The sequence below is a fragment of the Halichoerus grypus genome, chromosome 6 (assembly GCF_964656455.1).
Source record: "Halichoerus grypus chromosome 6, mHalGry1.hap1.1, whole genome shotgun sequence".
In the NCBI taxonomy this organism is placed as follows: Eukaryota; Metazoa; Chordata; class Mammalia; order Carnivora; family Phocidae; genus Halichoerus; species Halichoerus grypus.
In genome coordinates this window covers 178,668,896-178,692,184 of record NC_135717.1, presented here as the reverse complement: position 1 = coordinate 178,692,184, position 23,289 = coordinate 178,668,896, and the positions used below count along the sequence as shown (strand labels likewise).

The following is a 23,289-nucleotide window of genomic DNA, read 5'->3' as shown; positions in this document are numbered from 1 at the left end:
TGTCCACGTGTCCCTCTGGTTTCCCACCACAGGCTACATGCGGCCCTGGCCCAGGACACGGCTTTCATTGCACTTGGAAAGGTCCTGCATCTACTGAACGGGATCCTGGATGGACAGGTGGGGGCACCTGGGATGGGCTGAGGGTGGCCATGGAGCTGGGGGCAGGGCCCAGGAGCCGCCCACAACAGATGGCCTGTCCAAGGGAGGGCTGGGTGGTGCAGAACCACATGGACCCTTTCTAGAACAGCTCTTAGGGACAGGGTCACAAGTTCAGGCTCAGTCAGTCTTCTTAGCTAAATACTCTCTGACAGTGAGGTGAAGGCGATGATTTAAAGTGTAGTTTTAAGCATCTTACTTCCAGAAGGGGAGCAGTTTGAGCTCAGTGTGCAGATGGCAGCTCCGTAGACAGGGACCAAGAGGAGGATGGATGTGACTCTGTGTCTGGTTGGGGGTTGCCCCCCACAGGTGAGCAGTGGCATCGCAACAACCCCAGCTGCGGCGGCCACCCTGGAGGTGGCCATTCGGCGCAGCTTGTCCCACAGAGCCCAGAGGTGAGCACCTCTGCCCTGGCGGGCCACACTGCTCCTGCTTCCCGGCCCCATGGGGAGGGCTCTAAGCATGGATTCCTGGCTGGGTGAGTGCAGCCCGTCCTGGGGCCACCTTTTCCTCTAGGGTGCTCTGTGTGGCTGTGGGACAGCTGGATCGGCCCCCAGACCTTGCCAGTGATGGGTAGGACACTCGGCTCCTGTGTGCCTCCCGTCCTGTGTGTGGGTGGGCACGTACTCCTGGGGTCCCCACGGGGGAGGGTAGGCAGGGCCTTCCCCAGCTGGAGTTTGGCAGAGGAGCTCCTGGGAGGGTCTCCTGCACCTTCCCTTCTGCTGTCTGGGCTCTGGAGGGTGAGCCGCATCTCACAGCCTTGCATGTGTGCCCACGTGCTCACTCTCTCCTGGAAGGAGGAATCTGTGGCTGAACATCAGAGGCAAAGAAGCGGCTGCCCTGTCCATGTTCCATGTGTCTGTGCCGCTGCCAGGGGTGAGTGGTGGGGTCCCGGGTAGGGCGGCTGCCGCTCGTTGGCACCCTTGGGGCCGCTCCTGGCCTTCACCTGCCCTTCCTGGCTTCCTGATGGGACTGTGGGAGGTGGAGTGACCCCTGGCTGAGGGCCTGGAGCTCTGCTGCTGTCCTTCCCACAGACAACAGGTGGGTTCTTGAGCTGCATCCTGGCCCTTGTGCTGCCCCTGGCCTATGGTTTCCAGCCTGACCTGGTGCTGGTGGCGCTGGGACCAGCCCATGGCCTCCAGGACCCCCAAGCTGCACTCCTGGCTGCGCTCCTACGGGGACCAGCGGGGGGCCGAGTCTTGGTCCTAGTGGAGCAGGTGAGTTGGGCAGGGTGGACGTGCTGTGGGTGGGAGGTGGGGAGTGACCAGTGACTTGCTGCTTCCACCTCTACTCCTGGCCCAGGAATCCACATCCCAGCTTGCGGGGGTCCTGGCCCGGGTGTTGCATGGAGAGGCACCCCCCAGCCTGGGTCCCTTCTCCATGGCTTCCCCCGAGGACCTGCAGGCCCTGATACACTTGAGAGGGCAGCTGGAAGCACAGTGGAAGATGCTGCAGGTGGCCGGTGAGGCTGGGGGGCAGGGCTGAGGCTGAACGCCGGGAGTCTAGGGGGACAGTTCTGCCATAGAGCTCTGTGGGGAGAGGGGCTCACGTCTTGGGGAGTGAGGTGCTGTCCTGAACCTGCTCATCGCAGTGACAAGCTGACTGTACGTTTCTTCTTAGCTCCTTCTTGAGTTCCGTGACCTGGTAGCTTGAAATCAGCCAGGGTGGAAGTCTTTGCACCCCAGAAATGACAATACAAGCTAGTCCCCCAAGAGCCACTTATTAAACATTCGCCAGTACCCCACTGCCTGAGGCCTTTGTGCAGAGGGCTGGGCTACGGAGTTGTCCAGGGCACTGGCTCAGGGGCACTCTGTCCACGGCAGTGACCTGGAGCCCCCCTCCAGTGGCCCACCTCTTCACGGATGGCCCCATCCTCATTTCCCACACTTCTGTTAACCTTAAAAATAAAAGTTATTTTACCAGCAAAAATGGGTTTATTCAGGAGTAGCAGAGAATTGCAATTTGGGACAGGTAGACTATGGCGAAATACTAGGCAAGTCCAACAAGCAAAGAGGAACGTTATTTTATGGAGAAGAAGGAAGAAGCTGGAAAGGATTGTTCTGAATGAACATCCATTGGAGAAAAGCAAGAGTTCAGGATGATGATGATTTTCTGATGATCCTTTGCTGTTGATTCTTCTGTTGGGCCTCTAATCAACGATCGTTCCTGTGATGGGCATGGAGTGGTATAGCTCCTCCTTCCAGCCTCCCCTTCTAGCATCCTAAGCCCACTTCCGAGAGTTTCCCTTTATTAATTTCCAAATTTCCCTCCTTTTGATCAAGACCTTTCTTTGAAAGCGTCACTGATCAAGAGTCAGGTTTTCCGTATTTAGTGGTTTTGTCTGTTGCTGCCAGGAAGGACTTCTCTGGTTATCCTGTCCTACAGCAGAGGGAAAGTATGTACCAGTTGGAAAGCACTTGAGGCCACATTTGAGTCAGACGGGAGGTCAGGAGGGAGAACTGCCAGGCACTTCCCCTCTAAAGTCTACATATTCTCGAGGTTACAAGTATTGGAGATCATTTCCGTAGTGGGCACATCATTTCTACAAAAGTTTGACAGTTAACAAAATACAAAACTTAAACGAGCTATACAAAACAGAAGTAATATAACAATCCCAAATTGAATGGTGGTTCTAAACCAGACTGTAGGTCTGCAGTCGCCAACTGAAGATACTTACTGGCACTCATTCCAATTTAGGGGAGAAAGTTCTCCCTAGGGAGGCAAACCCAGAATCCTGTGTGCCTCCTGGAAGTTCCTGTGGGGAGAGGGGGGTACTGCAAGATCACATGAAAACAAGTAGCCAAGTGTGTTTGGGAAAAATGAAGCAATAGCTGAACAAAAACAGCAAAACCTCAAAGATGTATTAAAACAGTACTGTTATCTCAAAAGAACTGAAAACAAATGTTATCCAGTAAGAGCCTGTATGGTGGCAAATTCACAGACTGAATTTGGGTAAGAATCCAGTGTAAGATACTAGGTCAGATGAAAGAGGGACTTTTGTGAATCCCGAAGAAACCTAACCCTTCAAAAAAAAAGTGAGTGGAAAATTCATTTGTCCCGGGATCATGGTGAGGCTGTTTCTGCAAGGCCATAATCAAAAGAGGTTTCCCCCTTCCACAGGGCTTGGGAGATCCACACAAGGGCATTGTCTTCCCCCTAAAGGAAGGGAAAGGAGGAAAAGGCACACGGGCCTGGTTTACGCATCTCAGGACAGCTCCCTCCCCAGATGTCTGTTTCAGTCTGGGAGGTCTTTACTTCCAGGTCACCAGCTGGTGTTTGGGTCCAGTCAGGCTTTGGTGCTTTCTCTACACATGTCCCACGGATCCAAGAGTCTCTTACCTGGAGTTTGGTGGCACAAGGGCTGGTTAGCAGATCTGAGAGGGGCCTTTCTGGCAAGGTTGTGGAGGTGTCTTTTCCAATAAACGAAATGTCCAGGTTGCAAGGTGTGATGCTTAAGGCCACCCTCTCCATCTCCCAGGAACTCACTGTGTAGATTGTTCTACCAAAGCGTGGCTACCTTCTTTTTTTTTTTTAAAGATTTATTCATTTGGGGGGGGAGGGGCAGAGGGAGAGAATCTCCAAGCAGACTCCCCGCTGAGCGCTGAGCATCCCCCGCCTCCCCCGTGGTGCTCACCACTGAGGAGATCACGACCTGAGCTGAAACCAAGAGTTGGATGCTCAACCCACGGAGCCACCCAGGCGCTCCAAAGCATGGTTACGTTTTTTTTTTTTTTTTAAAGATTTTTATTTATTTATTTATTTGACAGAGAGAGACACAGCGAGAGAGGGAACACAAGCAGGGGGAGGGGAGAGGGAGAAGCAGGCTTCCTGCTGAGCAGGGAGCCCGATGTGGGGCTCGATCCCAGGACCCCGAGATCATGACCTGAGCTGAAGGCAGACGCTTAACGACTGAGCCACCCAGGCGCCCTAAGCATGGTTACTTTTAATAGAAGCAGTTAGACCCGAACATTTTGAAGTGTATCTCCTTTTATTAACATGTGTCAGAGGAGGCAGGGGCCAAGTGCATTGGACGTCCTGGAAATCTCGAAGGGTGGGAGTCTGGGAGATCCCAGATCTGAGGGTTAGAAGGACCAACAGCAATGCTCTCGGCCCAGGTATTTTGGAGGGGCTGCAGATTTCGCCAGTTGAGGCTCACCAGTGCTGGTGGTGCGTGTGACTAACGCGGGGAACGTGGATGGGGGGTGCAGTGAAGGTGAGGCCTGCCAAGCAGCGCGGGCCTGCTGAAGCGTCTGGCCAGTAAGATGAGTTCTCCGACCACAACGAAGTTCAAGAGGGGTTCCCTGGGTAGGGACAATCTTTCCTAACAGAATTTTATTTTATTTTTTTAAGATTTTATTTATTTATTTGAGAGAGAGAGAATGAGAGTGAGAGGGAGGAGGGTCAGAGGGAAAAGCAGACCCCCCGCCGAGCAGGGAGCCCGATGCGGGACTCAATCCTGGGACTCCAGGATCATGACCTGAGCCGAAGGCAGTCGCTTAACCAACTGAGCCACCCAGGCGCCCTTTCCTAACAGAATTTTAGCCACAGAAGCAGCACTGGCCCGTCTAGAAGAGAAAGCTTCGATCCAGTGAGAAAACATGAACGGGGAGACATGGAAGCTGTAGGAGACCCATTTGTGTGGACAGGTGGGACGAGCGATGCAGGCCCTCTTTGTGGCCTTATTATTTCCCACCCATACTGGTTCGTAAACACTATCATTTTGCCCTACCTGACCCAGTGGGAACAAATGACCAGTGTCCCCAGACTCTGCCATGGTGCCATCATAGACAAGTACAGGAAACATGGCAAAGGGTCGTTTATTTCCCCTGGTTGGCTACTTTTGGTTCATTCAGTCCATGGCACCGCAGTTTTAAAAACAACCGGCTGAGGTCCCAGAAAGGGGGGGGGTCCCCCAAAGCACTGTGATTTCTGGGGGCCCGTTTCTCGGAGGTTCTTCTCTAGAGCAGACAAATTCCTCAGCAGCGCAGCTCTGACCGAGCAGTCCAGTTCTGGAAAGGCGACCTCTCAGCCAGGACAAGGCCTGGAGCACCCGCACACAGAGCGCGGAGCTTGAAATCCGGGGAAAACCTAGCCTCCAGCCCCGGTCCGAGACGGCAGCGCGCTCCGCGGGCGCCCGCGCCTGTCTGCGCACCAGCTCGCAGCTCGTGGGGGTCCGCTCCAGGTTCCACTGCAGGCCAGCAAGTACTGTGCCCCCACAGATCATTTCACGAGCACACAGGGGTTTATTCGGGAACAGCAGGCTCGCAGCCCGGGCCCAGCATGCTGCGGCAAAACCAGAGAAGGAAGTTGGGAGGTTCGGTCGCTGGGCGAGAAGCAGGAGTCCAGGGTGCCGGGGTTTCTCCCCGCCGGAGCCGCGGCGCACAGGGCTCGGGGTCCCTGCGTCCCCGCGGGGCGCGCTCGGGCTGGGTCTGTGACGGACGCGGCGATGACCGGGGTCCAGCGGGGGGCCCCGCTCCAGCCCCCACTGCTGGCGTGCGCAGTCCACCCTAGCGAGTGTGACGCCACCTCCTTCGACTAACCCGCCGCGGGTCTCGGCCTCCCCACGGGCCTGCGGCACTCCAAACCGGAAGTACCGTCCCTGCCGCGACCTCCGGGTCCGCCCCGCCCCTCCCGATGACGCAATTCCGGCGCGCCCGCTTTAGCGGTCTTGCGGGGTCGCGAGGCAGTGACGCCGCGGGCGGGGATAGTGGTGGCGGGAGCGGGCACTGCAGTCTCGTCGCAGGGTGAGGCCTCGCCCGGCGACCCTGCCTGCCGCCACCCCCACACTCCCTCCTCCGGCGGCGCGTAGTCCCGGCCGCCCCTCTCCGGACGTCGACAGAGCGTCCAAAGCGGGCCACGTCCACTGTGTACGGCCCTCGCGCAGTCTCCTCGGGGTTGTCCCGCTCCCGTGACCCCTAGAGGGTGAAGACTAGTGGGTGGGACAAGTGGCGAGCTGGCGCTCTGCAGACTACTGCGGGCGGCGGGGTGGCGGTGGGCACAGGGAGGGCAAGAACCTGAAAGGGCAAGTGCTGAGCCTCCGGGTGTCGGTTTCGGGGTCGCCGGGCATTCAGCCCCGTCTGACCCGCTCCCACGCCCTGCGTTTCAGAGGCCGGAGTGCAGCCCGGCTGGGGTGCTTTCTCACTCGCTGGGGGCCTGGAGCTGAGAAGGGGTGGGCATGGCCAGCGTCCCTCAGCTGTTCGACGACCTGTGCGAGGCCGTCCTGCCGGCCGCGAAGGCTCACCTGGGCCAGCACGGCGGGAGCCGGAAGAGGGCAAAGCAGAGACTTAAGAGGGTGGCCTACAATGCCCTTTTCACGAATCTCTTTCAAGATGAGACTCATAAACTGCAGCCTGATCTCTCCAAACTCCCAGTGAAGAACAAGATCCTCATGCTGTCCTTCGACTTGAGAGTGGGTGGTCTGGGCCCCGAGGCTGACCGTCTGGAGGAACTCGTGGAGGAGCTCCTAGCAGCCCCTTGCTGTCCGTTCGTGGAGGTGGGGTCTGTTTTGGACCTCCTGGTTCAGCTGGCAGGGAGTGGCCCCCCTCAAGTGCTGCAGCGCAAGCGGGACTACTTCTTTAACAACAAGCATGTGGGGAGAAACGTGCCCTACAGTGGCTACGACTGCTACGACCTGAGTGTTTTTGAGATGGACGTTCAGTCTTTGATCTCCAGAGAGGAGTACTTATGTCAGGACATGATCCAGAAGGCGCTTCAGGTGATGGAGGCGGCCCCAGGCACTGGCCTGCCCACCGCGGGGCTCTTCTCATATGGGGACCCTTGCGGTGACAGGTTTGAGAGAGACACCCGGGTCTCGCTTTTTGGCGCCCTTGCGCACAGCCGCACATACGACATGGATGTCCGGCTAGACCTGCCCCCGATGCCGGACAGTGCAGACCTCTCTGGATTGGCCATTAAGGTAGAGTGTTTGCTTTCCTGCGTCCAGCTCCCCGGCAGCTGGAAATGCCTCCTTTGACCTTGCCTTGGTCATGGTAAAGGTAGGATAGCGCTCGAGTCCCTGTCACTTGGTGGCTGAGCCGTGGCGAGGCGAGGCTGCTGCAGTGGGCTTCACCTGGGTGGGCAAGGACCCGCCGCCCACCTGCAGACCAAAGCAGCACGCTGCTTTCCACCTTCTAACGGGGCGCGTTGTCAGGTCACTTACTCGTAGGGTTGCTGTTTATGTTTAATTACAGGGAAGTAACAAGTTCAGCTACATCTCAAGTACATAGCAGAGCCACGTGCAGCAGAATGTTTGTTCTTGCTATGTGCGCAGTTTTGTGCACTTTCTTCCGCCTATAAAGTGGGATATTTCCTACCTTAGTAAATCATTGTTGGCCTTTATGTTTTGCGACTTTATAAATGTTGCCGAAACATTTCAGCACTATCATTACTCAGTTATCCCCTTACTACGAAAAATTCTCACTGTAGTGAACATCTTGGCGTGCGTAAATTTTCTGTTTACTATGATTTTTTAAATTTTTTAATTTTTAAAGGATTTATTTACTTATTTGAGAGAGAAAACGCACATGAGCTGGGGGGTGGGGGAGTGGCAGGCAGAGGGAGAAACAGGCTCTGCGCTGAGCCGGGAGCCTGACATAGGGCTCGGTCCCAGAATCCTGGAATCATGACCTGAGCCGAAGGCAGACGCCTAACTAACTGAGCCACCCCGGTGTTCCTACTATGATTTTTTTATGCTGGGTTCCCCAAAATGGAATTTTCACATCAGAATCATTTCATGAAAAATTCCATTGTAAGTGATATTGACGCTTATACGTCCTATATAACTGGAAATCGATAATCTTAATTAATCCAGTAAGTGATTCGGTGGGAGTGAAAACATTGTGTAGTAGCTACGTGCTTGGGAAAAGTAGAGGAAACATTCTGCTGGGTGTTTCTTGTAACGAGTAATGGGAAGTGTGTGGGGAAGTCCCGGAATTCTGACCACACTTGGGTGAAATTTAGACCCAAAGACATACATGATGTTTCCTTCTTTCCTGTGGTCTCCAGGTTCCTCAGAGTGTGGATCAGTCCGACGATGAAGGGTTCCAGTCAGCATCTAATTTGACTCCTGACTCCCAGTCTGAACCAGGCATGACTCCAGACATCGACCTGTGGGATGCCGTGCTCACCTACGAGGCCAGCAAGCGGAGGTGCTGGGAGCAAGTTGGATGGTACGTGAGCCTTTGCTGCTAAATGCATCCCCCCATCCCCCTCCCTCGCCCCCCGCATGTGAGCGTGGCCTTTACTCGGGAGGGCTCAGGCAGTTGTTTGTAGAGCAGCTATGGTGGGATTAGGAGCCTGGAAGTTTCATCAGGCTAGTGTGTGGCATGGCCTGGATCCTGGGAGGTGAGAGGGATGCCGAGGGGAAGGACTTGCAGGCTTCAGGGAGGTTTCTCCGGTGCCAGTGACTTTTGCAAATCAGTGAGGGCTCCCAGTCAGAGGTGTCAAGGGCAGCCTGGCAGGTGCAGTCAGGGCCAGGGCACAGAGTGCTGGTGAGGGAACAAGCTTCGCGTCCACTGGTCTTCACATCCAGGACTGACAGTGGTGCTCTCTGGCGGACAAGTTCAGTCATGGCAGTGCTGCCCTGACCGGTGCCAGCATCCCGTCCCCTGGGCTCATCCGTGCCCAGAGGCCTCTGCACTCAGGACCTCTCAGTCTGTAAAGCACTGGTGTCGTCCCTCAAAAGCTCCCAGAATGGGGATAGAGGACACACATTTCCCACTATTTGCTCCTGGGACCCTCTTGTCCTATCTCATCTGCTGGCAATTCTGTGGAACTTCATTTTGGGGAGCATAGGATGCAAGAGTCAGTGTTCGCAGGAGTGCAGTGCCTTCTGGTGCAGCGTCTGGGCCCAGCAGGGTCTCTGCAGGGTGGACATGGGCCGGGGCGTAGGCAGTTAGGTGCCCGTTGTGTGCGGGCACCGCTCCTGCTGGCGAGGTCATCTGTCTCGTGCAGTGGGTTCCTCCAGGGATGGCCAGCTCCCTGCTTCCCTCAGCACCACCGGCGGTGCTTGCCTTGTCCTGCAACTTCCTGTCTTGTGTGCACAAAGCAAGTCTAGCCATCCCGCTTGCTGCTAACCCCTCACGTGTCCCAAAAGTGGGCCAACAAGTTAGCACTTTCTTCTGTAAATATTTGCTTAGTGGTATTTCATTCATTAGTTTCTACTTTTTAGGACACCATTTAGGTGATACGATTGCTCACCAGGTCTCTGTCCTTGCCCCCTGTTCTGCCGAGTGCAGTTGATCTCCTTGGCGTCCCCCGAAGGTTGCTGACCTTAGAGCTCCAGCAGCGAGGAGCACCGTGGCGTTCTTCCCCTCGCTCCCAGGATGTGAGCGCGTGCCCAGCAGTGCACACATGGTGGCTTCCTCAGGGAGACCCTCAGGGCCACGCCTCAGTTGGGCATGGGCCCCAAACTCACTTCCCCCAAGCATCCTCCTCTGCCTGTTCTGGTGCGAACCTGATCCCACCGGCCCCTGACCCCTGAGGCCTTTTGCACTAGTTCATTTGGCAAATCTTTTGAACTTGTTTCAGTTTAAATCCCAGCCACCTGCTAGTTTCCTACCATGAGCTCTGGTTAGTGGGCAGTTAAGGAAGCTGCTGCCCTCCAGAAGCAGGGCTGCCTGTCCACCCGCAGCCCTAGGACTGTAAACTCTGTCCTCTGAGACCCCTGGAGGACCCCTCCCCTGGGCTTCGGCCCGAGTACCCGCGTAGGTCTGAAGGCCTCCTCTGCCGTTTCTCTGGCTGCACCCATTCTGGGGGGAGTGGTTTCATTATGTTGACGGCTGAGTTCTCCGTGGGGACAAGGGGAATTTGGTGTTTTCCTTCCTGGATTTTTCTTTTTTTTTTTTTTTAAGATTTTATTTATTTATTTGACAGAGAGAGAGAGAAACAGCATGAGAGGGGATAGGGTCAGAGGGAGAAGCAGGCTCTCCGCCGAGCAGGGAGCCCGATGCGGGACTCGATCCCAGGACTCCGGGATTATGACCTGAGCCGAAGGCAGTCGCTTAACCAACTGAGCAACCCAGGCGCCCCTGGATTTTTCTGCCTTAGCTCTGAATCCCCAAAGGGGGCACACATGGCCACGGCGGTGCTGGCATCGACCCTGGAAGAGTGGGGGCAGGAACAGCCGGGGGTCAGAAATGGGATGGCACCTGCAGCGTGCACCTGTCCTGAGCAACTCCCTAGAGGAAGCTCAGAAGGACTTTGAAACTTGAGAAGTCTTTCCTCACGCTCTTCTCTCCCCGAGGGAGTGAGGGCAGATGGCTGTGGTCTGGCCACAGCCTACCTGCCAACCTGGATGCCTCAGGTCTGGCCTCCCTGCTTCCTCCTGCCCTTCCCTCATCCTCCACACAGCTGGTGCCACCTTCCAGGGACAGAAACCAGAGCACATCATTGCTCTGTCTGCCACACTTGATGGCTGCCCCTGGTCTGGATCGAGGGCCAATCCTTCCGTGAAGTCCTCCCCGCACTCCCCAGCTCCACTCACACTGACCCCTTTTCTCTTCTTGTTGCTCCCTGGGCCTCTTGGAGTCCTCGCCAGCCCTGGGGTCCAAGTCGATGCTTCCTCGTTTCTCCCCTCTGTAGCGCCTGCCCCGGGAGGCTGGGCTTGTCTGCCTCGCTGCTCCCCCCGCACTCAGATACTTGCTGAGAGAGGGGAAGAATGATTGACGTGCATTGTCAATTAAAAAGGATTTTTGTTTTTTTTAAAGATTTTATTTATTTGCAAGAGAGGGACGCCTGGGGGCTCAGTAGGTTAAGGGACTGCCTTCGGCTCAGGTCATGATCCCAGGGGCTTCTCCCTCTCCCTCCTCCTGCTCGTGCTCTCTCTCGCAAATAAATAAAATCTTTTTTTTTTTTTTTTTTAAGATTTTATTTATTTATTTGAGAGAGAGTGAGCAGAAGCAGGGGGAGCGGGGGAGGGGTGAGGAGCAGGCTGCCTGATGAGCAGGGAGCCCGATGCAGGACTCGATCCCAGGACCCCGGGATTGTGACCTGAGCCGAAGACAGACACTTCACCGACAGAGCCACCCAGGCAACCCAGCAGGATTTTTGATTTAATAGGTTCTGAGATGTATTGTTCTTGTACCTTGTACATCATTCCTGATGGGATGAAAACGTGCTGGTGGTCAGACATGCATCTTGATGTTAAAATGTCCTATAGCTTGGAGCTGTTACCCCCTCAGGAAATGACTTTTGTCTTTGAAGAATAAATGATACTCTTTTTGACATGTTAGACCTAAAATAAATTTTTTTTGCAGAGGAGGAGAAAGGAGCTGGTTAGGTATTAAAAATGAGAAGAAAAGTTTTAAAAGAGCTTGTATACCCCAAGCTCCCTTTATTAAGAAATTACTTTTTCATGGGGCGCCTGGGTGGCTCAGTCGTTAAGTGTCTGCCTTCGGCTCAGGTCATGATCCCAGGGTCCTGGCATCGAGCCCCGCATCGGGCTCCCTGCTCGGCGGGGACCCTGTTTCTCCCTCTCTCACCCACCCTGCTTGTGTTCCCTCTCTCTCTGTGTCTCTGTCAAATAAATAAAATCTTAAAAAAAAAAAAATTACTTTTTCAGTGGATTTTAAAAAACAGCTCTTTTATGTTTTTCAGTAGGGGTTTATGGTTTTCAAAGGAATATTTAAAAAGTGATACTGGTTTTTTTTTGGCTGCTTTTGGCTGATGTGGCTGTGAATTCCTGGCATAGATAGGACCGCGTGGAGGCAGAGCCCCGGAGGCTGCGGTGTGTCCGGAGGCACCTTCCGCGAGACCGCAGGCCTGTTACGTCCGAGCATTTGGGAGACTTTTTGCTCCATGAAACTGAGTAAAGGAAACCTCATTAAGATATTCGGGAGGCTGGCAGGGGGGCTCCCAGGAGGGAGCATGCTGCTGGGGCTAAATGGGGGGCCACCTGCCGGGTGTGTCTTGTCTTCGAGAGAGCGTGTCTCGGGGCAACCCCAGTCTTGGGGCTGCCCTGACCCGGAGCTCCCCCTGCCGGCCGCCGGCGCTGCTCTCGTCTGCTCTCTCAGGCCGGATCCCAGGAGTGGCAAGATGTACGTAGCGTAAGATTTGCCGTCATGCTCGTCTTGAGCATACAGTTTTGTATGTGGCTTATTTAACTTAGTGTAATGTATTCGAGGTTCATCCATGTTGTAGCAGGTGTTGGTGTCCATTCCAAGCCTGGATCATATTCCACTTCCTGGGCAGGCTGTGTTTTGTGTATCCATTCATCTGTCGTCGGACACCTGGGCTGCTGTGGGCGCTGTGCTTATTTTTAACATGAAGACACATTGTGGTTGTCATCCCGAGGAGCAGCGTGTGCCCCTGGGCACTGGGCGGGGGGGGCACTTGTTGCTGCTCCTGGTCTTAGTCCCTCTCTGCCCTGCCTCTTGTCCATGCAGCTGAGGTGTGTGTGTCGCTCCATCCGCTCAGCGCCCCCTCCTCTGTCTCCCATGCAGCCCCCCTGGCCACAGAGAGGAGCCCTACCTCACGGAGGCCGGAAGGGACGCCTTCGACAGGCTCTGCAGGCTCCACCACGGGGAGCTGCAGGTGCTTGGCGGGGGCCTGCTGCAGGCCCCACAGCCCGTCCTGGTGAAGGAGTGCGAGCTGGTGAAAGATGCGCTGAATGTCCTGATTGGGGTCGTGTCTGCCACGTTTTCCCTCTGCCAGGTAAGCAAGTGCCGGCATGCGGGGGCAGCAGCAGCACCGTCTTGGCAGCCTGCCGTCTGCCTGGCCCCTTACAGCGTAGACGGGAGCCCAGTGCACTAAGCGGGCGGCCTCAGATACCAGCCTCTGCGAGGCGGGCTGGGGGTAGGGCGCCGTGGGTCTGCTGGGAAGCCGGCTCCATGGCCTGCCCGGAGGTCATGGCCACCGTCTTCTCGTTTCAGTTTTAAAAAGTATTAGTTTATGAACGCCATTTTAAAACTGAACAAAAGTGCGACGTTTATTGCTATTGGTGAAACAATAGAAACGTGCCCACCATTTCCATGCCCATCCTCAAGAGGGGCCGAGGGGCCCGCTGAGCCTTCCCTGTACTTGGACAGGGTGCACACTCAGCCCCGAGGACCACCTGCCTTGCAGGAAGGCCCCCCTCCCCCCCTGTTCGGAGACTATTGCTGGCTTTACTCAGCGCCCTGGGCTTCTCTCCTTGCCGGTGGGCGGGACCTCACTCATTCTGGGCAGTAGCTGCAGCTTATCTACCTTTTGCCTCTTGCTGGGCACTCAAAATAAATGAATGTATTTACAAGCATGAAGCCTTTTGTACATGTCAGTCTGCGGAGCCTTCTTTCATGTAAGTGCCCCGCCTCTTTGTATCTTAAGCGTTCTTCCATAGTGGCTGTTCTCGAACTTGAGTGTGTGCTAGACGCACGGCCTGGGGTTGCCCCGAGACACGCTCTCTCGAAGACTCCTCAGGCGGTTGACGCACGTGCTGGTGTGAGGGCCGCCCTCTGGAGACCTTCTGGAAGGCCGCTTTTATGGCCTCTTACGAATGGCCTTACTGTGGAAGCAACCCCCCTCCTTTTTTTTTTTAGTTTTGGTAAAATACACATAAAATTTAACATCTTAACCACTTTTTTCTTTTTTAAGATTTATTTATTTATTTACTTTGAGCAAGAGAGTGTGCGTGTGTGTGTGCGAGCTGGGTTGGGGGCAGGGTAGAGGAAGTGACTCCTCAGTAAGCACGGAAGCCATCACGGGGCTCGATCTCATGATCCTGAGACCAGGACCTGAGCTGAAACCAAGAGTCAGATGCTAACTGCGCCCCCCAGGCATCCTCCACTTTTTTTTTTAAACCACTTTTAAGTGTACTATTCGGTGGCATTAATTACATTCCCAGTGTTGGGTGATCATCATCACTGTCTGTTTACAAAATTTTTCATCTTCCCAACCTGAACTTCCCAGACTCTGTCCTCATCACGCACTCTCCCCCACGGCCCCCTCCCCGGCCCCGCCGTCTGCTCTGAGTCCCCCTGGGTCTGACCACTGCAGGTGCCTCCTAGAAGTGGAACCAGACAGGATTTGTCCTTCTGTGTCTGGCTTATTTCACTCAGCACGGTGTCCTCAGGGCTCCCCTGGGTCGTGGCAGGTGTCAGCAGCTCCTTCCTTTTTAAGGCTGAGTACTACTCTATGTATGTACGTACCACGTTTTATTTATGCATTCATCTGTGTGTGGGCACATGGGTTGGCCGTTGTGAATGTGCTGCGTGAGCGTGTGTGTGCAAGAGTTTGAGTCCCTGCTTTCAGTTCTTTCAGGTATATACCCGGGAGTGCGAGTGTTGGGCCCTGTGATACGTTATGTGTAGCTTTTGGAGGAACCACCGAACTATTTTTCATGGTGGCTGCACCACTTTACCTTCCTTCCCACATCCTGTGAGGGTTCTGATTTCTCTTTGTCCTCATGGACACTTGTTTCATTTGCTTTAAGATAACTGTCCTGGGCACCTGGGTGGCTCAGTCGTTGGGCGTCTGCCTTCGGCTCAGGTCATGATCCCAGGGTCCTGGGATCGAGCCCCGCATCGGGCTCCCTGCTCGGCGGGAAGCCTGCTTCTCCCTCTCCCACTCCCCCTGCTTGTGTTCCCTCTCTCGCTGTGTCTCTCTCTGTCAAATAAATAAATAAAATCTTAAAAAATAAATATTTATTTATTTAATAAATCATGTCTTTAAAAAAGATTTTACTTACTTATTTCACAAAGAGAGGGAACACAAGCAGGGGGAGCGGCAGAGGGAGAGGGAGAAGCAGGCTTCCCGCCGAGCAGGGAGCCCGATGCGGGGCTCGATCCCAGGACCCTGGGATCATGACCTGAGCCGAAGGCAGACGCTTAATGACCGAGCCACCCAGGTGCCCCCCAAAATAAAATCTTTAAAAAAAGATAACTGTCCTAATGGGTGTGAAGCGGTGTCTCATAGTTTTGATTTGCATTTCCATAGTGATTAATCATACTGAACATTTTTTTATGTGCTTATTGGCCATTTGTATATCTTCTTTGCAGAAATGTGTATTTGAGTTCTTTGCCCATTTTTGAGTTGAATTGTTGAGTTGTAGCATTTCTTTATATATTCTGGATATTAATCCCTTGTCAGTTTCATGATTTGCAAATATTTTCTTCTATTCTGTAGGCTGTCTTTTCACTCTCCTTATAGTTTTCTTCAAAGCGTACATGTTTTTAATTTTCATGAAGTCCAGTTTATTTGTATTTTGTGCCTTTGGTGTCATATATGAAAAACTGCCAAATCCGGGGTCAGGAAGATTTGCCTCTGCGTTCCCCTCAGAGTTTCTTGGTCTTAGGTCTTAAGTTGAGGTGTTTGATCTACTTTGAGTGTATTTTTGTATGTGGTGCTGGGGGAGGACCCAACTTAAATCTTTTGCACGTGAATGTCCAGTTTTCTCAGCACTGTTGGTTGAAAAGACTGTCCTTTCCCCATTGAGTGGTTTTGGTGTCCTTACTGAAAATTAATTGGCCGTACATGTGAGGGTTTACCTCTGGGTTTCCTGTTTCGTTCGTCTGCTCTTGGCGTCTGTCTTTATGCCAGGAGCACACTGTCTTGATTACTGTAGCTTCGTAATAAATTTTGAACGTGGGGGGCACCTGGGGGGCTCAGTCGTTAAGCGTCTGCCTTTGGCTCAGGTCAGGATCCCAGGGTCCTGGGACTGAGCCCCGCATTGGGCTCCCTGCTCAGCGGGAAGCCTGCTTCTCCCTCTCCGCCCCCCCCCCCCCGCCCCGTGCTTGTGTTCCCTCTCTCACTGTGTCTCTCTCTGTCAAATAAATAAATAAAATCTTAAAAAAAAAAAATAAATTTTGAACTTGGGAAGTGTGAGTCTTCCAACATTTTTCTTCTTTTTCAAGATTATTTTGGTTCTTTTTTTTTTTTTAAGATTTATTTATTTTAGAGCATGTGAGCAGGGGGAGGGGCAGAGGAAGAGGCAGAGAATCCCAGGCAGACTCCCTGCTGAGCGCAGAGCCTGACCACCAGGCTCCATCCCAAGACCCTGAGATCGTGACCTGAGCTGAAATCAAGAGTTGGACACTTAACCGACTGATCCTCCCTCCACGTCCAGGTGCCCCTCCAGTGCTATTTTAAACAGAAGTGGTGAAAGCAGACATTCCTGCCTCCTTCTTTGTCCTAGGGGAAAATCTTTCAGTCTTTTACCGTGGAGTGTGATGTTAGCTGTGGGTTTGTCATACATGGGTTTTATCATGTTGAGGAGGTTCCCTATATTCTCTAACCTATTGAGTGTTTTTATCATGGAAGTGTGTTGGAATTTGTCAAATGCTTTCTTTGCACTAATTAAAATAACCCTATTTTTGGGCGCCTGGGTGGCTCAGTCGTTAAGCGTCTGCCTTCGGCTCAGGTCATGATCCCAGGGTCCTGGGATCGAGTCCCACATCGGGCTTCCTGCTCGGCAGGAAGCCTGCTTCTCCCTCTGCCACTACCCCTGCTTGTGTTCCTGCTCTCGCTGTCTCTCTCTCTCTGTCAAATAAATAAATAAAATCTTTAAAAAAAAAAAAATAAAGTAAAATAACCCTATTTTTTCTTCGTTCTATTAATGTGGCCTATCGCATTGATTGATTTTTTTTTTTTCACTTCTCCAATGAGTATTTGTTATTAGCTAAGCCATGATTCAGGATCCCAGGGTGGGGATCAGCCGGCACACAGGTGGGAGAAGGATGGAGGGCAGAGGAGAGGCGGGTGGAGCCAGTTGAGATCTTCCCAGGAAACGTTCCTTCTGCCCGGCGGTGGTCCCGGGCTGACACCCAGGGTATGGGGCTGTGGGACGCGTACCGGTGCTGGTCTCATGAAGTCCGCGCAGTTCTTCCGGCGGCTCCCGCTCTGCCTCTGGCTGGGGAAGCAGCTGGCCGCCGGGCAGTCTGGCAGTTCTGGACTTCGGTCTTGATGCGCGGTACTGACTCCTAAAGATGCCCCCGACGCAGCTCGGGGGTTGGTGTGACCCTCGGCAAAGACCGAATTGATTGATTTTTGTATGCCGAGCCACCCTTTTTAACATGCTGCTGGATTTGATTTGTTAGTGTTTTCTTTTTCAGATTTATTTATTTATTTGGGGGGTGGCAGTGGAGAAGTAGAGAATCCTCAAGCAGACTCCACGCCCAGCATGGAGCCCCATGGGGGGCTCCATCCCATGACCCCGAGATCATGACCTGAGCCGAAACCAAGAGTCGGATACTTAACCGACTGAGCCACCCAGGCGCCCCTGATTTGTTAGTACTTTATCAGAGATTTTTACATTTATGTTCATAAGGGAAGTTGGCCTATAGTTTTCCCTCCTTATAGTGTCTTTATCTTGCTTTGGAATCAGGGCAATAGTGGCCTCTTAAAATTAAGAAGTATTCCCTCCTTTTCGGGTTTTGGAAGAGTTTGAGAACAATTGGTGTTAGTTCTTTAATTGTTTGGTAGAATTCACTGGTAATGCCATCTGGTCCTGAGCTTTTCTTTGTTGAGAGGGTTTTTTGTTTTTTTAAAGGTTTCTTTAAATTGCAATAAAATACACAAAACATTTACCATCTTAATCTGTTGGGAGGTATTGTGTCTGTGGGAGCCTGTTGATAGAGAGGCTGTTGGCTGGGACGCCTGGGGCTTGTCTGTTGGCCTTCCCTGCCCGCCGTGCCAGAGCTGCGGTGGGCCGGCCTTCGCGGCTCTCCCTGTGATTCCAGGACACAGCTCGGCAGCAGCCATGTGTTGTCTCCTCCGGACGCGTCCCTGCGAGTCCAGTAGTCAGATCTAATGACAGCACTTTAGGTGTTGTGTGTGCACTTCTCAGGTAGTGTGGGAGGCCGCGTGTCTTCCTGCACCCGCATCCACAATTGGCTTGACGTTTCAGATACGTATTATTTTTCAGTGTGGTCCATAAAAACTCATACTTTGTTGTTTCTGCATGTGCATGTTTTTATTGCTGAGGGTGGGACGGTCGGGCTATGCTTTGTGGCCGTCTGCTCTCTGCTCTTGGCGCTTCCTGTGTGTGTGTCTTGGTTTGGGGCACCCAGTCTTGGGACACTGCGCCGTGCTGAGAGGGTGGAAGGGGCAACAGTACCATGTTGGGCTCTGGGTGCCTGACTCAGTAGCCTCTCCTCTGCCCTGTCCAGCCAGCTCAGACCTTCATGGTGAAGCGGGGTGTCCACGTATCAGGAGCCTCCCCTGAGAGCGTCAGCAGTCTCCTCTCAGAGGTGGGCGAGTGGGGGACATACTACACACGCCTGAGCCAGTTCTCTCTGCAGCCTGTGCAGGACTCCTCGTGCAGCAAGGGCCTCGTGTTCCAGGTACGGCCCTCCGCCTCGTCGCTCTCCCAGACCTTCCTGGGAGCCTCAGGATTCTACTCCAGGACCACTGAGTGCAAGCCTTTTGTTTCCTTAGCAACGTCTAAAAGCTGACAGTCACTCTTCAGGAACGGGGTCCCTAGGGATGATGTTTTAGCTCCACTGTCACTTACCTGCAGACCTGGGCAGCCGTGTTTAGGCCATGGGATAGAGGTGTGGCCAGCATTCCGGGAGGGGGGGCTGGGCGGTAGGGGGCAGGCTTGTGCTGCCCGCTCCCTGCTGGGTCCTCAGGGAGTTGCACAGCGACCGACACAGCGTCCTCCCTGCTTTGGGGTGTTGAAGTTCTAGGCCCTGGGGCTAGGCCAGCTCTTCTGGAGGACCTCACAGTCGGCCCATATGCCGGGCAGAGTCCCCCTGGGACAGCAGGTGCGGCCTGCTGGGAGGGGCAGGCGTCCAGATGGAGCAGGGCGTTTGGGGAGAGCTGAGCGAAGAGCCGCAGGGAGGCTGAGCAGAGGAGGCAGGATGCTGGGGCCCACGGGGGGCTGGGCGGCACGGGCTCCTTCACTTTGTGGCCCAGTGGCAGTGCTGTTGGCTGATGAGGTTCAGGTTTGAGACGGTGCAGGCCGGGCCCATGGAGGCAAGGAGGAAGCTGACGAAGATGGGAGGGACTGCCATGCGGGTCGAGGACATGGCTGGTGGGTGGACTGACTTCTGTTCCGGAGCGTTCCGTGCAGACCCGCTGCTGCGGTGCAGCCCAGGACACGTGTGTTGCCGAGAGCCCGGTGGTTTGAGCGGCCAGAGACCCTCTCAGAGTTGGCACCCGCATGCAGAGCCTGGCTACCCCTTCCAGAACTCCCCCTGGGACCCGCAGTTCCCAGTGTCCTGGTGTAGCTGGTCTGGGCCCTGGGATTCCGTGAAGGGTCCTTTCTTCCAGCTGGGCTGGGGTGCCTGGGCATGACCCATCCATGCCCATTCCTTGGAAGATGGAGCCCCAGGGTTGGGGATGGGAGCCAAGCCTTTTCCCCCAGCTCCAGTGCATCCTATAAGTTCTGAGCTTAGCGGCCGTGCCCCTGTGCCCGGCCGCCCCGCTCCCAGCCCCGTTGCCCAATAGGCCTTCACCAGCGGCCTGAGGAAGTTCCTGCAGTATTACCGTGCCTGCGTCCTCTCCACTCCGCCCACCCTGAGCCTCCTCACCATTGGCTTTCTTTTCAAGAAACTGGGCCGGCAGCTCAGGTGAGCCTTGGCGTGGGGGCCGAGTATGGGGGCCGTGTGGAGGCAGGTGTGGGACTTGCTGGGCTGCAAAGGGCTTGTGAGAACAGGGGCCCTTGTCCCCGGTGGGCTCTCCGGGTGCTGTGTGCTGTGTATCTGTTGGTGGCCTACCGTGGCAGGCCCCGTCTAGGGTTGGGGGCACCTGCCTGAAGGGCATACAGGGTCCCCACAGACCTGGCTCCTGGAGCTCCTGGTCAGTTCGTAAACCCCAGGCGGAGTGGTGTGGCAGGTGCCCTCTGGAGAAGGGAGCATGAGGGCCTGGGGATGCTGGGGAGAAGGGTTCAGTGGGAGAGGAAACCTTGTGGGCAGAAAGGCTGGAGGTGGGGTGCAGTGGGGGTGGCGAGAGTCTGGGGGCGCCTGGAGGGTGCTGGGGCAGGGGCACTGTGCTGCCATGTGGATGTAGACTGCAGCAGGGCAGAGAGGGCGGGGTCTGGGCGGTCATCCAGGCCAGAGGAGGTGTCACCCGGCGTGAGGTGGCGGGGTGCTGCGGGGCGGGGGGAGGGTCATGCACCCAGGTGGTTCTGATCTTGTCGGAGCCTGAGAAGGGGGTGGAGATGCACAGGGTGTGCGGGGAGGGACCGGGCAGGAAGCTCAAATCTGGAGTCCTTGAAGTCCGGGGGCTTTTAAACCTGGAGCGTGAAGGCAGGCAGAGATGGGCCTGGGAGACATTTTGCTCTGGTGTCCCTGGACCTGGGGCCTCGGAGTGTCTGCTCCCTGGTCTCACGCAGCCTCTGTGTCTAGGTACTTGGCTGAGCTCTGTGGTGTTGGCACTGCACTCCCAGGTAGTGGGGGCGGAGAACCCAAGGCTGCATTCCCCACCGTGAGTTCTGGGTTCTTCCTGAGTGTCGCCCGTTGGTGGGGCTGCTGCTGGGCGTCGGCCGCGTGTGGTGCTGCGCTGCAGCCCCTCCCCTTGCTGTCTCCAGGGGGTGAAGCTGCTCTCCTACCTGTACCAGGAGGCTCTCGATAATTGCAGCAACGAGCACTACCCAGTGCTGCTGTCCCTGCTGAAGACCAGCTGCGAGCCCTACACGAGGTGGGGCCCGCGCACCCCGCGCAGACCGCGCACCCCGTGCACCCCGCGCAGACCGCGCAGACCGCGCACCCCGCACACCCCGCGCAGACCGCGCACCGCGCACACCCCGTGCACCCCGCGCAGACCGCGCACCGCGCACACCCCGTGCACCCCGCGCACCCCGCATACCCCGCACAGACCGCGCACCGCGCACACCCCGTGCACCCCGCACACCCCGTGCACCCCGCGCACCCCGCATACCCCGCGCAGACCGCGCACCCCGCATACCCCGTGCACCCCGCGCAGACCGCGCACCCCGCATACCCCGTGCACCCCGCGCAGACCGCTCACCCCACATACTCCATGTACCCCGGCGCACCTTGCGCAGAGCATGCACCCCGCGCTGACACAGGGCAGCAGCCTTTTGTCACACACCTCCTAAGGGTGGGGGTTGTGTGGGAGGAGGGGGGAGTAGTGCTGCTGGGCTTGGACTGTGGGCACCTTGGTGGACCACCCCCATGGCCGCCATGCCCCCTCATGGCTGGCCTGTCCACCCTGGCAGGTTCATCCACGACTGGGTGTACAGTGGGGTCTTCAGAGACGTCTATGGGGAATTCATGATCCAGGTGAACCACGAGTACCTGGGCTTCAGAGGTAGGTGGCTGCTGGCTGCTAGGCCGGGCCTCTGCCATCAGACGGGTCGGGGCCAGTGCTGCACCCCAGCCAGCCATGTGTCCTGTCCCCCATTCAGATAAGTTCTACTGGACCCACGGCTATGTGCTCATTTCCAAAGAGGTGGAGGACTGCGTCCCCGTGTTCTTGAAGCACATCGCCCACGATGTGTACGTCTGCGGGAAGACCATCAATTTGCTGAAACTCTGCTGCCCCCAGGTGAGGAGAGCCTGCCCTCCCGTGCCTTCTTGTCCTGCTGCTGTTCCCTGTCCCCTGAGACCTGGCCATCTGTCTGTAGTGTGTGGTGACCTCTCATATCCCCCTCAGTGTCACAAGCAGCTCCATCGAGTTTCTGGGAGCTTGTCCAAAGACAGGACGGAAAGCAAAGGCATTTCAAAGGCCAAGGGGCGGTGGGCTCCTTCCCTCCCTCCACGCGGGAAACTGCCCCAGTGGGACAGTTGTGGGCCACATCTGCAGGAAGATGGACCCAGGCTGGTTTAGGGAGTCGTGTCTCGTGGTTTGGAGGGTTGCGGGGGAGGCCTGGCAGCGGCCCACGTGCCATCCATGGTGTGAAGCCCTGTAGAGCAGGGAGGCAGGTGGGCTGCCCAGGACGGGGCTGGGGAGGGGCCAGGAGGCTCAGCCTGTGCCTGACGGGGTCCCTCCTGTGCTGGGCTGAGAACAGACTGGAGCTGTCAGGACATGGGGAGGGGCCGGATGCTGGGGAGCTCGAAGGCTGGGCTCCCTGGGGGAGGGGTGGCCAGCAGTGGGGTCTGTTCTGTGTGGGCTGACCCTGGGCCTGTGGCCCACGCGCCTCCAGCGAGGGAGGCTGAGGAGAGGTCTTCACAGCTTCTGGAGGGTCGTTGGTGGGAGGCAGCCTTGGCCTGGGCAGAGACCCCGCACAACCCATCTGGGATGTCCTTGGAGCCAGGCCCCTCCAGTGAATGAACGTTTCTGAGAAAGGGAGCTGTCCCCGTGGGTCCCCAGGAACAGAGGCAGAGCTGGGCATGGGTCTGCGTGTCCCTGGCTCACTTCAGCTTTTCCCTCTTGGTAGCATTACCTTTACTGGTCTGACGTCCCCGTCCCTCGGATCTCAGTGATTTTCTCCCCCGAGGAGTTGAAGGAGGTCGAGAGGGACTGTGCCATCTACGTGGGGCGGATGGAGAGGGTAGCGCACCACAGCTCCATCAGCAAGGAGGAGAAGGTGCTGGGCGCTGTGGGCCTGGGGGCTTTCCGTGCACCTCCCTCCCCTCTAAGGGTCTTGGGCCAGTGGGGAGGCTGCCCTGATGTTCTCTGTCCGGTAGGGTATCTGGGTGGGGGACGCCTGGGCAGGGCTCTGTCCTCTCTTCTCTGGGACTGGCTGGGTGGGAGACACGCCCAGTCCTGGGCAGCAGGACCGGAGGTTCCTGCACTCGGTGACCCCTGTGAGCTCCTCTCCTGCTCAGAAGGGGCTGGCGTACCAGGACCTGAGCTTTGAGTGTTTTGTGTACCCAGGGAGGGGTTTGATGGAAAGCCATTTCCGGCCTGGCCCCCCGGGGGAGACTTGAGAGAACACGTAGGGGTGGATGTGGGGAGGGGGCTGGCCCTCCATCCCTGTGGGGAAGCCCGCCCCGAGCTCCCGGTCCCCTCCAGGGTGGGCGCACGCAGGCCTGGGGTCTCAGCCCTGGATTGCTTGGAGAGTGTGTTGACTACCTAGGCTTGTTGAGCCAGGGTGCTGCCCCTGGGGGGGCCTGCATGGGGTCCGAGCAGCCCCCGCTTTCAGGCCGCCCTAGAGGAGGGGACAGAGAATTGGGATGTGTTTACAGATGATCTTTTTCAGGAATTACGAATGGAAATTGCAAAACAAGAATTGATTGTCCAGGCCCGGGAAGCAGCGTCCAGGGTCCTGCGAGCGCTCAGTGGTACGTGTGGCTCGGGTCGCCCTCTGGGGCT

At 55.8% G+C, this 23,289-nt stretch overlaps 2 protein-coding genes across 6 annotated transcripts in view; both read left to right on the top strand.

Annotated features, from left to right (window-relative positions):
• The first annotated feature begins 6 nt into the window (after positions 1 to 6).
• Positions 7 to 2,085, top strand: HDAC10 (histone deacetylase 10). The gene is made up of 7 exons (XM_078076807.1): positions 7 to 117; positions 466 to 551; positions 673 to 729; positions 954 to 1,032; positions 1,191 to 1,373; positions 1,459 to 1,618; positions 1,777 to 2,085. Exons 4-7 carry the CDS (start codon positions 1,003 to 1,005, stop codon positions 1,785 to 1,787), a joined length of 384 nt encoding a protein of 127 aa, XP_077932933.1. The 5' UTR covers positions 7 to 117; positions 466 to 551; positions 673 to 729; positions 954 to 1,002; the 3' UTR covers positions 1,788 to 2,085.
• Positions 2,086 to 5,837: 3,752 nt separating this feature from the next.
• TUBGCP6 (tubulin gamma complex component 6) overlaps positions 5,838 to 23,289 on the top strand; it is a 24,593-nt gene continuing 7,141 nt past the window's right edge. For 4 of the 5 annotated variants that reach the window (XM_036113731.2, XM_078076797.1, XM_036113729.2 and 1 more), the window contains exons 1-11: positions 5,839 to 7,072; positions 8,161 to 8,324; positions 12,597 to 12,807; positions 18,237 to 18,410; positions 19,519 to 19,640; positions 20,418 to 20,496; positions 20,600 to 20,709; positions 21,251 to 21,342; positions 21,440 to 21,579; positions 22,412 to 22,561; positions 23,177 to 23,258. In XM_036113731.2, the coding sequence (XP_035969624.2) occupies positions 6,332 to 7,072; positions 8,161 to 8,324; positions 12,597 to 12,807; positions 18,237 to 18,410; positions 19,519 to 19,640; positions 20,418 to 20,496; positions 20,600 to 20,709; positions 21,251 to 21,342; positions 21,440 to 21,579; positions 22,412 to 22,561; positions 23,177 to 23,258 (2,065 nt within the window). In that variant the 5' untranslated portion in view covers positions 5,839 to 6,331. Of the gene's footprint in view, positions 7,073 to 8,160; positions 8,325 to 12,596; positions 12,808 to 18,236; positions 18,411 to 19,518; positions 19,641 to 20,417; positions 20,497 to 20,599; positions 20,710 to 21,250; positions 21,343 to 21,439; positions 21,580 to 22,411; positions 22,562 to 23,176; positions 23,259 to 23,289 lie in introns of all 5 variants that reach the window. The other variant, XR_004924075.2, reaches the window with a different exon arrangement.